General features: G+C 43.6%; 1 protein-coding gene across 6 annotated transcripts in view; it reads right to left on the bottom strand.

Moving 5' to 3' along the window:
• DAAM2 (dishevelled associated activator of morphogenesis 2) overlaps window positions 1-14234 on the bottom strand; it is a 290157-nt gene that overhangs the window by 85250 nt on the left and 190673 nt on the right. For all 6 annotated transcript variants that reach the window (XM_068232717.1, XM_068232719.1, XM_068232718.1 and 3 more), the window contains 2 exons: window positions 12502-12568; window positions 1058-1175 (listed from right to left, as the gene is read on the bottom strand). In XM_068232717.1, the coding sequence (XP_068088818.1) occupies window positions 1058-1175; window positions 12502-12568 (185 nt within the window). The remainder of the gene's footprint in view (window positions 1-1057; window positions 1176-12501; window positions 12569-14234) is intronic.

Below are 14234 nucleotides of genomic sequence, written 5' to 3'. Positions count from 1 at the left end.
CTCACAAACCAGGGTTACCATCCAGGCAAACACTGTAAGGGCCCTTTTCCACTAGCGGCGATTGCGATGCTGAATCGCAAAATCGCAAATTGCTAGTGATTATTAAATCGCTACGGCTTGCATTTTAACATAGGAATTGCGGTAGGTAATTTCCACTACCGCATTTCGTTTTTTACTCAAGCACGATCATCGCGCAGCGGAGCGATTTTTGCCACGATTTTGCAACGCAGTGCATTGCATAATCGCGATCGCCAGGAAATTTTAGGACTTTGCTGAATCACAATCGCTAGCGTTTAGCGCGAACGCTAGCGATTGCTAGTGGAAAAGGGCCCTAAAGGCAGGTGGGGAGATTAAACCTGTCCCCACTCAGGATTAAGAAGTCATTCTCTGTAGATCAGAAAAAAAGGGGCAACATCTCTCCACCAAGGGTGGACTCGGATAACGTGTAAACAGACAGAGGCGGCAATAGGATAAAAATGGCTAAAATCGTTAAAAATAGAGAAGGTAGTGGTGGACTTACCTCCTCCAAGTAGACACGAAATACCGTTGAAAATATTCAATACAAATTTATTTACATACTCCAAAAGTGCTGTGCAACGCGTTTCGCAAGCATATCCCGCTTCATCAGGCTAATAACGGAGCATATAACAATCGCAGGCCTAGTTCAAAGTTAAGTGCTAATTTGCTGACAAAGATGGCTCTTCTGGCATTGCAAAAAACTTTTACCTTTTCTTCTACACCTGCCCCTAAAGTAAATGTGGCTGCAGAAAGGTATAAGTTCCGACAACATGGACAGAATCCTGGTGAATTCACCGATCACCGTACTCTATGTTGCAGCATTGAGACAGCTATAGGTGGCAATTAACGATATGATTCTTCGTACGATCGATTCTCCAGTTCGATTGTAATATCGGTCGAATAACCGGAGAATCTATTGTACAAAGAATCGTATCGTATCAACAATGGCCACCTTAACTGGGATTTTGGTTCTTTTGCAGAGGAAATGATAAGAGATCAACTAGCAGACTAAAACACAAGGCCATGCCAGCGTACTCACAGGGCATCTGTAGGCAGTGCTGCAGGATGGACAGGAGGTACGGGTACCCATCGGTGTGCTTTAGTTTCTTCTTTATCAGCTCAAACATCTGTGTGGCACTTTTGGAGTCTATGTGAATCTAAGGAGAGAGCAGAAGTGAAGTGTAAAACGTTTTACCTTTCAACATTTTCAAAGATGCAGAATAATACATTATAATGCAAATCTAGCGTGTTGTACATTTCCTATATTTTATTTTTTGTTAGATTTGATGCTTATATCAAAACTAATGACTAGTCTATTAAAAACGTTAAGCAGTGTACGGGTACCTTGTTCCTGGTTCACTTTTGTAATGTAAAAACAGGCAGAGATAAGCTTGTATTTTAAAACGAAAGCAAAAATCAATCATACACTACGTCCCAGGTTCTCAGCATGAGGTATGAGTGCTCTGGGGGTACTTGGGTTGCTTTTAGGGGTTACTTCAACTAGGCACAATCAGTCCATTACAGGTAGTTTTTGGGGGGTTGAAAATGTATAAATCCTCAATAAATAAGCCAGAATTTTAGTTGCATTGCATCTTATTGTAAAGCAAACCTGAAGAAAAAAAAAAGTATGATATAATGAATTGTATGTGTTGTACGGATAAGGAATAGAACATTAGTAGCAAAGAAAAGAGTCTCATATTTTTATTCTCAGCCTTTTTTTTGTATAACATTGCATCATTCTGTCACAGTTGCAGTTTTAAAACCACACTCTGTCTTTTAAACTATAAAACAAAGCAGAAATAATGACCCTTTGAACCTTCCTGTTATCTCAAGCTGTCTCTCACTGTTTCTTGGCTGTTTGCATGCTTCATAAAACAGGACTGAATTCCACCCAGTGGGTTAAAGAGCTCAGAGAAAATCTTTTGCATAGTTAACAACTGAAGTTTTTTAACACTTTCAGTACTGGAAAACAATACGAGACTCTTTTCTTTGCTACTAATGTTCTACTGTATTTCTCAGCTGTACTACACATACAATTCATTAGTGTGAAGAAGGATCCGCAGACCAGACCAGGTAGATGAAAAAGGCTGACAAAATTTTATTTGAAAAATTCCATAGACAGTGCAATAAAAAAGACAGAAAATGCTAACGCGTATCGGGCCTACAATCTGCCCTTAATCATAGCTATGATTCATCAGCTATGATTAAGGGCAGATTGTAGGCCCGATACGCGTTAGCATTTTCTGTCTTTTTTATTGCACTGTCTATGGAATTTTTCAAATAAAATTTTGTCAGCCTTTTTCATCTACCTGGTCTGGTCTGCGGATCCTTCTTCACACATTGGACTGGTTTGGCTTCCCAGATCCTGCACCGACCGGTTGGAGGTGAGGGGGGTAGAGCGTATTTGAACTTTTCTACTTTACAATTCATTAGATCATAAGTTTATTTTCGCTTTAGGTTTGCTTTACAGGGAATCTGAAGTGCAAATAAACTTATGAGATAATGAATTGTACGTGTAGTACAGCTAACAAATAGAACATTAGCAGCACAGATGCAGTATGAGTCTCATATTGTTTTTAGTACATGAAGAGTTAAGAATTGTCACTTGTTATCTATTCAAAAGAGCTACTCTGAGCTCTCCAACTAATTTAGTCAGAGAGCTAAGTACTATTTTCTGAAGCACTTATACATAAAAAAACTGTGAAAAACAACTTCAGATTAGATTTTACTGCAGAGCAGTGTTGCCAACGCATCCCCTTAATTACTGACACATCTAAGTTATACAGGTTCTGGGGCTATTTGCACATAATCAGTGCCTTAAAGTAAATTGGGAACCACATTTTTAAAAAAATGAAGAAAATACTTACCTAAGGAGAAGGAAGGCTCTGGGTCATATAGAGCCTTCCGTCTCCTCACTCGGTGCTCTCTATCCTGTGCTGGCTCCCCCCCCCCCCCATTTCAATGCCCCACCAAAAGGGTATTTGGAAGTCTTGGGGAGCCGTGTCCTCCTGAAGACGTGTAGCTCCATACTGCACAGGCGCGAGCGTGCAAGAGAGCGTGCTTGCGCAGGCGCAGTACACTGGGGCTCCCTGAAGACTTCTGAAGCTTCCTTCGGCCGGATAAAGCAGTATTTGACTAAATTAGTCCAATACTGGTACCGGGCGAGCCAGCACCGGAACGAGGGGACCCGGAGAGGAGCTGGAAGGCTCTATAGGACCAAAAACCTTCCCTCTCCTTGGGTAATTATCTGTCTCATTTTTTTTTATGCGGTTCCCATTCACTTTAACTGCATCTACCTAGCCACAAAACCTGTATAATTCATATGCGTCAGTTATTAAAGGGATGAGTTGGCAACACTGCTGCAGAGGAAAGTTCAAAGGGTCATTAGCTCTGCTCTGTTTCATAGTTTAAAATGCAGAGTGTGGTGTGTAAACTGCAAATATTAGAGAATGATACAATATTAAAAAAAACTCTTTTCTTTGCTACCGATTTTCTATTAGTTATCCACACTACACATACAATTCATCATATCATTAAGTTTTTTTCGCTTCAGTGTCACTTTGAGCATGTAGTATTCTGACACTCTAAATTATTGTATTTTACATACTACTTATTCATGTCCATCAGAGGAACAAAAGACTCTCTTTGTAAATGATAATGGATATAGTACCGTGTTAGATATCAGTAAAAAAATGTGCTAAAAACCTCCTTGTGGTTCCAGAATACAGCTGGAAAATCCTCTTTGCCCAAAGCGAAAAACTCCCGAAATTTCAAACCCGGAGGAGCCAAAATATCTCTGGCCAGTTTTAGCGACGGAACTTCCAGACCTATTTCAGAAATATTTCATACAAAACAATGAGGCATTTCTATGGCATACGCTTTGTGCAAATATTTAGGCCACAAAATTGCCTTTTTTGGCTTGATTTATTCCCGTAACCTCAACTATGTATTTTCCTTCAATAAAAGCAAACTCCAATTATATTCCCCATAAATCTCAGTTCTGGTTTGATAATATTTATCTTAAAATGGCTAAATAGTATCCCAGTTTAATAACAAAGTCAAACGGACTAGCTTAGTCAAGCAAGAAAACGAAAGAAGCGGTTTATCCATTCCTTTCAGCGCTACACATTGCTACAATTAACGTCCCAAATCAATTCAGCCCTCGTCCCTCAATTCTAATCAGGCAATCACCCCACCCTTCCGCAATGACCCTGAACCCCTTTCACACTTCATTTTCACTGCATTGCAATACCTTTTTTACCGCAGGGTAAAGCTAAAGCAATAAAAGTGTATGGGACATTTCATACCTGTCGCGGTGCCATGCTCCGAAAGTATTGCATCTGACGCCAAAGCATCAGCGCATGATAAGTTAACATCCGTGGCGAAGTGCGTTGACCGGAAGTCATAGTCAATGGCACTGCAGATATTTTAAAATGTTTCGTGTTGTGCAGTGCATGCGCGGAAGCGTTTTTTTCAATTAATTCCTTGCAATTCGTGTTTATGCCACAGGAAGTAAGAGCTAGAGAGCCCTTATAGATATGTCTTGCTGCCAAAAGTTACATTACCGCGCAATACTGCCTTATCTTCAAAGGCTGTTTTTAGCGTTGCAATCATCCAATCGTACCGCAACTAAAATGCAGGCTGCTCATGTGAAACCGACAGAAGGCTCTGTTCCCACTAGAGCGGAGCACAGACATATGTTGCGGGAAGCGGGCGGCACATCTGTGCACTCTGTGATAATTCTGGGCTAGACTGATGCATTCCCCAATACAGCCTATGGTGGAGCGCATCTGCTCCCATTTAGTCTATGGTGGCTGGACCACAGTCGACCATCAGAGCAGATCCTATACGGTCTGCTCCCGCTGGCCGCACGTGATGTGGAAGCAAGTGGGAACGGGGCCCACAAGGGGCCATATATCCTTGAATGCACGGCCAGATTGACCATTAGATAGATCTCGCTCTAATCAAATCTAATCAGAGAAAGATCTATTGTTGCCTACACACTGCACTGTGACATAGATTTCAGCATAAAAAGTATTGGGAATCATCCTGCTGCCTGTGACCGTCAACGGCGCAGAAAATTGAAATGGAAAGGTCATTGTTAACAATACTGAATTGCAAACACATTTGTGCAGGCAGTATCTGTTTGTATCCATGAGAGTTGGATTGCAGCTTGTGTTATGAAGTTATACAAAATGGAATTCTAAAGAAGTCTTACAAATGTCTTAAATCCATAACGGAATTCCCCACTATATTTATTATTAGGAATGGTCAATTTAAGTTATATAGTACAGGTAGTCCTCGGTTAACAAACGAGATAGGGACTGTAGGTTCGTTCTGAACCTGAATCTGTTCTTAAGTCAGAACATTGTGCCATCTCTGTCCTCTGTACCTCCTTTGTGTCCCCCTGTGCCTCCAGTGTACCCCTCTGTGTCACCTCTGGCCTTTGTACCTGTTTGTACAAGCTTAAAAAACATTTTTTCTTTGATTTTTTTCAAAATCGATGTTCTCTAAAACTACAAGTCCAATTTGAATTTTTTTTTGGCTTGTTATTATTATTTATTGTATTTATAAAGCGCCAACATATTACGCAGCGCTGGACAATAAATATATACAATGATACAAGGATTATAGACATAGGGTTATACAACATAGAACAAAGTTATACATGCAAATTGTACAAAATACATGATCATGCAATATGGGCTGGTTAGGTAGGCCCAGTAATACAAGTACAGGCTGTCATAGGACAGGAGCACATGATCCTGTAGATTACACTAGAGAGTGGAGGACCCTGCCAGAGGCTTACAATCTAATTTCCCATGGAAACAGAGAATCCATGTTGTTCGTATCGGCGGGTCGTTTGTAAGTCGGGCGTTCGTAAGTCGGGGACTACCTGTATATAGGAGGGAAGCTTAAAGGAAACCTGAGACGACTGAAATAAAATAATTTATACTTATCTAGGGCTTTTGGCGACGGGAGCGTGATCGGGCCACGCACGCGGCTGGGCTACGCTTGCTCAGTTTAGCCTGGCTGGTGCGACTGAAGCCTAACTGAAAAAATTGAAGGGGAATGGAGATGCCTGGGAGGCCGGAAAGGCAGCCAACCAAGTACATGAGACTGGAGGAAGCCCCAGGTACGTATACATTCTTTTAGTTACATCTTCTCAGGTACATTTCAAGCTGGGCGCACACCACACAACTTTTTCTTTAGATCGATTGACCAGATCGATATTCAGATATAAGTGACATCAATCGGCCATAAAAGGAAGCTAACATACACAGGTATGCAATTTTTCCAAATTCGGATCAGATTTCTAATCATTTTTCGGATTAGATATAGATCAAAAGGACATACACACGGAATGAAAGCCAGTATTTCGATTGCTACAGCCATTAAACCAAACTATATTTCCCAGCCTGTCTGATCTGCTTACGATCATCAGGATCGATTTCGAGCTGGAATCGGTAGCTGGCAATCAGTAGGCTGTAATAGTTTTTGCCCAATCCAATCTTATTCTCGATCGGAAGTAGAATCTGAAGTAAACATTGCATGGTGTGTACCCACAATTAGCGTTGATTAAAATTGTATGCAGATGTATAGCTTGCAAATGCGGTTGCTGAATTCCATTGGCCAACTTCCAAGCTAAATTTGCACAACTGCAAAAAACTAAAAACAAAAAAACAATGCATCCAATGAGACTCATCAACATCTCCAGTTAGACATACAGTGGCCCCTTGGTTTGCGAGCATCATTTGTTCTGGAAATATGCTTGTAATCCAAAGCACTCTTACATCAAAGCGAATTTCCCAATAAGAATTAATGGAAACCCAGTTGATTTGTTCCACAATCCAAAAACAGTTGTAGTAAAATGGTACAAAATAAAAATGTAAATAAGACTTTCAGAATAGTGAAGCTTTAACAAGGAAGTTATCCAGTGACAGTTAAGGCCCATACAAACGTCGGATTTTTGCGAACGACCCGCCGTTTGAACGTTCCGTCGTTCGCACATCAAATCCGGCGTGTGTACAGACTATCGTTCGGGTGATAAGACTGGTTTTCAAACCAGTCTTAGCACCCAAACGATAGTCTGTACACACGCCGGATTTGACGTGCGAACGATGGAACGTTCAAACGACGGGTCGTTCGCAAAAAGCCGACGTGTGTATGGGCCTTTACTCTTGGGTTTAATGCAAATGTGACTTTTCAAAGTGTTTACACTCCGATTAAGAAAATTCCTGCAGCGCCAAAGTGAGAAGAACTATCGGCTCAGTTGCGATGACGTGACGCATGTATCCTTTTTATGCTTGTATATCAAGATATTGCTTGTACAGTATATCAAGTCCAAATTTTACAAAAAAATGTGTTTGTATATTAAAGCACTCTTATACCAAGTTACTCTCAATCCAAGGTTTTACTGTACTGTATTTGGGCACAATATCTTTAAGGGCCGGTTCACACGGACGGCAGGCGGCGTTGGGGCGGCCAGGAAGTCGCGTCGTCCTGTGACGTCCCGTTCGGTGGCGGCGGTACAGAGATCGTCGCGATCGGCGTTTCTCGTCCCCGCAGGGGGACATGAAGCCGCGCCGGCTAGCCGTCCCTGGACGTTGCATGCGGCTTCTAGGGACGGCCAAAACGATGCGTTAAATCAGGATCAGAACGCCGCGTTTATGCAATCGACGGTAACCGCGCAATGCTAAACGCTCCTATTCACTTGAATGGGAGAGTTTGGGCCGGTTCACACGGACGCTTGGCGGCGTCTACCGTCAAGCGTTCGGGACCCATCGGCTAAACTCTCCCATTCAAGTGAATAGGAGCGTTTAGCATTGCGCGGTTACCGTCGATTGCATAAACGTGGCGTTCTGATCCCGATTTAACGCATCATTTCGGCCGTCCCTAGAAGCCGCATGCAACGTCCAGGGACGGCTAGCCAGCGCGGCTTCATGTCCCCCTGCGGGGACGAGAAACGCCGATCGCGACGATCTCTGTACAGCCGCCACCGAACGGGACGTCACAGGACGACGCGACTTCCTGGCCGCCCCAACGCCGCCTGCCGTCCGTGTGAACCGGCACTTTAGCCGATGGGTCCCGAACGCTTGACGGTAGACGCCGCCAAGCGTCCGTGTGAACCGGCCCTAACTAAGTTCCTTTTTGAGCTCTGTAGGGAAAATGTTTCTGTAAGAAGCAGCAGCTATGTAAATAAATATTTTTAATAAAGTAAATTAGAGAATGTCAACTCTTAAGTCAACTTGGATTGCTGAGTAAGAGATCAACTGCACAACAGGCTGTGAGGCCAGTTTCTGCCTACTGGACCTTGAAGTGCTCATAAATTGTACCTAAAAATAGAGCACAGCAAATATGTTGACTAACACACCCCCCCACCTTCGCCGAAAACCTGCAACCTGCGCCCGCTGCCCAATTGTCTAGGAAAATAAACCAGTTAATGGTGATCAGTCCAGGCCTCCCCAGTAATAATGAAAAACATGCCTGGTATTAATCCTAATTGGTTTCAGGAGGCGTTGTTAATTCAGTACATTCCTCGTTAATGTACAACAGGCCCCAATAATGAGATCTGCATGAACCCTAATAGACCCATTCATCAAGGGGTAGAATGGGGAGAGGTTCAACCGGCCGCTCGCGACATACTGGGAACGGGATGAGTCTGATGACTGCGAGATATTTTTAGGTGGTGCAAAAAACCTATCAAGACAAATGATGATAAATCATGTGGTGAGAAGCTAATGACAAATAAGTATAATTAATAATTAAGATTAATGACCGGTAAACATTGGCGGGTGGGATGGAAACTCGAGTCAGGGGAACACAGAGTAAAAACAGACAACCAAAGCTTGGATCATTCCTTCGGTGGCTTCCTACCAGTGGCGGCGCCAGGGGGGTGCTTGGGGGTGCTCGAGCACCCCCTAGAATTGTCCAAGCACCCCCAAAGCACCCCCTGGAGTGAACTGACTTCAGGCGTCTAAAAGACGCCAAGTCAGTTCACACACCGGCAGCACGGAGCAGCAGGCAGGGCTACGGTAAGATGGCCGCCCGGAGCCCTGTTCTGCAGACTTCGGGCGGCCATTTTCCCGTAGCCCTGCTCTCTGCATGCAGGCAGGAAGTCTCGTCGTGACGTCGGGAAGGAAGAGGATCGTGGGCGCGCGGGCGCTGCGCGCCACAATGAGGTCGGGACTCGGGACGGGAGGTCGGGAAAGAAGGTCTTCTGGCTGTAGGTGAGTAAATGGGTTTTTCTTTTCTTTTTCAGGTGATGCGGATTGTGCATATTGGGGTCATATCTGCTACGGATTGTGCATATTGGGGTCATATCTGCCACGGATTGTGCATATTGGGGTCATATCTGCCACGGATTGTGCATATTGGGGTCATATCTGCCACGGATTGTGCATATTGGGGTCATATCTGCCACGGATTGTGCATATTGGGGTCATATCTGCTACGGATTGTGCATATTGGGGTCATATCTGCTACGGATTGTGCATATTGGGGCGATATCTGCTACCGATTGTGCATGTTGGGGTCATTTCTGCTACCGATTGTGCATATTGGGGTCATTTCTGCTACCGATTGTGCATATTGGGGTCATTTCTGCTACCGATTGTGCATATTGGGGTCATTTCTGCTACCGATTGTGCATATTGGGGTCATATCTGCTACCGATTGTGCATATTGGGGTCATATCTGCTACCGATTGTGCATATTGGGGTCATATCTGCTACCGATTGTGCATATTGGGGTCATATCTGCTACCGATTGTGCATATTGGGGTCATATCTGCTACCGATTGTGCATATTGGGGTCATATCTGCTACCGATTGTGCATATTGGGGCCATATCTGCTACCGATTGTGCATATTGGGACCATATCTGCCACCGATTGTGCATATTGGGACCATATCTGCCACCGATTGTGCATATTGGGACCATATCTGCCACCGATTGTGCATATTGGGACCATATCTGCCACCGATTGTGCATATTGGGACCATATCTGCCACCGATTGTGCATATTGGGACCATATCTGCCACCGATTGTGCATATTGGGACCATATCTGCCACCGATTGTGCATATTGGGACCATATCTGCCACCGATTGTGCATATTGGGACCATATCTGCCACCGATTGTGCATATTGGGACCATATCTGCCACCGATTGTGCATATTGGGACCATATCTGCCACCGATTGTGCATATTGGGACCATATCTGCCACCGATTGTGCATATTGGGACCATATCTGCCACCGATTGTGCATATTGGGACCATATCTGCTACCGATTGTGCATATTGGGACCATATCTGCTACCGATTGTGCATATTGGGACCATATCTGCTACCGATTGTGCATATTGGGGCCATATCTGATAACGATTGTGCATATTGGGGCCATATCTGATAACGATTGTGCATATTGGGGTCATATCTGCTAACGATTGTGCATATTGGGGTCATATCTGCTAACGATTGTGCATATTGGGGCTATATCTGATAACGATTGTGCATATTGGGGCCATATCTGATAACGATTGTGCATATTGGGGCCATATCTGATAACGATTGTGCATATTGGGGCCATATCTGATAACGATTGTGCATATTGGGGTCATATCTGCTAACGATTGTGCATATTGGGGTCATATCTGCTACCGATTGTGCATATTGGGGCTATATCTGATAACGATTGTGCATATTGGGGCCATATCTGATAACGATTGTGCATATTGGGGCCATATCTGATAACGATTGTGCATATTGGGGCCATATCTGATAACGATTGTGCATATTGGGGTCATTGGACGTGTTTTTTGTTAAAATCTGCTCACATTACGTGTATTTTCTTGAGAAAACCTGCACAATTATGTGAATTTTCTGGGAAAAGGGTCACCAAAACTTGGGCCCTCTGTCTTTGCGTTGCACTTTTAAAGGGAACCCGAGGTGAGAATAATATTGAGGCTGCCATATTTATCTCCCTTTAAGCAATACCAGTTGCCTGGCTGCCGTGCTGGTCCTCTGCCTCTTATTCTTTCAACCATAGACCCTGAACAAGCATGCAGCAGGTCAGGGGTTTCTGACAATATTGTCAGAACTGACAAGATTAGCTGCATGGCTTGTTTCTGGTGTAATTCAGTTCACTACTACAGCCAAATAGATCAGCAGGGCTGCCAGGCAACTAGTATTGTTTAAAAGGAAATAAATATGGCAGCCACCATATCACTCTCACCCTGGGTTCACTTTAAATTACAGTTAGCCCCGCCCTCATCCGGTCATGACCACGCCCATCTTTTCGCCGCGGCGCGCTTCGCGCGCCGCAGGTTGTGGCCACACCCATTTTTGGCGCGGCGCGCTTCGCGCGCCGCAGGTCGTCAGCTCCCCCGGAAATTGGTCCAGCACCTGCATAGCACCCCCTAAAAAAATTTCCTGGAGCCGCCACTGCTTCCTACTGCCAGTCCATTGCTTTTTTTGATGAGGTTTTCTGGATTTGGTCACATTTTTGGTCACAAAGCAAAAAACATTTCTCCGATCTATTGCTGGCCATAACCTTCTCTTAGATCAGGGTTCCCCAACTCCAGTCCTCAAGCCATAGCCATACCGGTATTTAGGATGGACAGAAAAATGGAAAGATGCGTTCTACTTGAACAACCATACCGTCCCTGATTCAGGCCCATCAATTAATTTAAGCTGCACCAGGGAACTGGAATTGTTTAAAAAGAAATAAACATGGCAGCCTCCATATCCTTGTCAGGTCAGTTGTCCTGTAAATATAAGAAACGCTTTAAAGAGAGTCTGAAGCCATATAAATTACCTCTTTATTGCCCAGTTATACTAAGCATTAAAATCAAAGATAATATGCTGCATTCCCGTGGCAGAACGAGGTATTTATCCCCCTGAAATCCCCAGGGCAAAATTCTGCAATCGGTAGAGACAGAGCTTTGCGCAGTAGCTCTGCCTCTGCTCCAGTCAATCTCCGCCGATCTCCGCCTCTCCCAGTCTTCTTTCACTGAGAGGGGCGGGGAGAGGTGGAAATCGGTGGAGATTGACTGGACAGGAGGCACAGCTCTCAGCTCAAAGCTCTGCCTCCCCTGGGCAGCAAAATCCACAATCTGGAACGTCGTGGGATTTTGCCCCGGGATTTTGGGGGGACAAATACCTTGTTGTGCTGCTGGGATGCGGCGAATGCCATGAATCAGCTTTGATCTTAATGCTTAACATAACTGGGCAAAAAAAGAGATAATTTATACGGCTTCAGAGTCTCTTTAAGTCCAGCTTAAAAAAATGGCAAGAAGTTCTTAAAAAGATTCCAATTGACATTAGGCATTTTTGGAGAATCCCATATTACTTCTTTAAGCAGTGACAGATCATTATGAAATTCTTACTCGCTTGCACAAGCCTTCTGGGTCTGTGAATGACCCCCCAGAACGGTCCTGTTCTGAAGCTCACATTAGCATTCCCTCCATTGCTGACTCACCATGTCAAACCTCTTGGCCAACTCCAGTTCATCCTCGTTCCTCACCATCTCAAAGAAATCCAGATGTCTGCAAGACACAAAGAGGAGGATCAGTGACAAAACGCAGGGATGACCCGCGAGGACACATCCCACTACGTTCCCAAGTTCACATCTCCGGCAAAAACAAGGCCATATTTTATGCTGGATTATTGTGGGGGACGGAACTTTGCCCAGGTGAAATTCAATTAACGCAGCGAGAAGGAAACGGCCGCTGACTCTAGATGAGGGATACCAGCTGTAATCATGTGAAGGGAGGCTCGATCTGTTGATGATCTGTATGACATTAAAAGGCAGTGAGAAAAACGGTAAGGGCTGTTTACCACTAGGAATTTGGATCACAACTACGCTGCAATAAGATTGCAATTTCAAACCAGTCAATCAAATTGCAAGTCAACCAAACTTAACAGAACCACTATCACGAAAAATGGTAAGATTTAAAAAATATGTAAACACATACAAATAAGAAGCATATTTCTTCCAAAGTAAAATGAGCTATAAATAACTTTTCTTTCCTATTTTGCTGTCGCTTAGAGTAGGTAGTAGAAATCTGACATGACTGACAGGTTTTGGACATCTCCTCATGGGGGATTCTCAAGGGTTTCTTTATTTTCAAAAGCACTTATTGATTGCCAGTTGCTCACTCTAACTGCACAAACAGTTGGCAAATAAGTAGGGGCTGTGGGCCTACATCTTTGCATGGATCCTTTTCAGGAAATAATTTGGAAAAGAATAAGTAAAATACTGAAAATCCCCATGAAGAGATGGACCAGTCCAAAATCTGTAAGTTCTGTCAGATTTCTACTACCTACTGTAAATGACAGCAACATAGGAGAAAAGTAATTTATAGCTGTGGAAGAAACATATTTCTTATTTACAGTATGTTTATTTACATGTATTTAAAATTTTACAATTTTTCGCAATAGTGGTAAAAGAGGAACTTTAAAGGACCAAGGATTTAACTTCATCCCAATCAGCAGCTGATAGCCCCTTTACTATGAGAAATCTTTACCTTTTCCTAAATAGATCTTCAGCTGCGTCTGTATGGCTGATATTGTGGTGAAACCCCTCCCACAGTGTGATTTCATGACCAAGGTCCTCACAGTGTTCTGTATATAAACTTTGTTGCATTGTGGGAAATAACAGTTGTTTCCAACTGCCAAGCAAGCAATATCTCCATTTGTCCATAGAACTCTCAGTAAATGAACATTCCACAGAGATCACCTGGCAGAATTAAAGATGTCGCCACCAGTGAAACATTTCAGAATGTAAGTCGGGGAAAGGAAAGATTTTACAATGGGCAAACACTAAATAATTTATAAATAAATATTGTAAACAATAATCAACTCTATTCACTATGTTATTTTTACTACAGTTCCTCTTTAAAGGGAAGCCCAGATGAGAGTGATACGGAGGCTGCCACATTCATCTACTGTATATTTATTACTTTTTAAACAATGCCAGTTGCCTGGCTGTCCTACTAGTCCTCTGCCTCTAATACTTTCAGGCTACTTCCCCACTTACCACGTTTCCTCACGTTGCGGTAATCTCCTCGCTGCAGCGCGTTGGGGAGGGGGGGGGGGGGGCAATGTAAGCCTCTGGGAGTGGGGAATTACACTCTATGGTGATACGATGTGACAGAAGTAGTGAAATCGACGCAACTCGCAAGTTTGCCTCAGGCAGCAAAAAGTCTAGAA

The sequence above is a fragment of the Hyperolius riggenbachi genome, chromosome 4 (assembly GCF_040937935.1).
Source record: "Hyperolius riggenbachi isolate aHypRig1 chromosome 4, aHypRig1.pri, whole genome shotgun sequence".
Taxonomy (NCBI): domain Eukaryota; kingdom Metazoa; phylum Chordata; class Amphibia; order Anura; family Hyperoliidae; genus Hyperolius; species Hyperolius riggenbachi.
The sequence above is the reverse complement of the archived record's forward strand: the minus strand, read 5'-3'. Positions and strand labels throughout refer to the sequence as shown.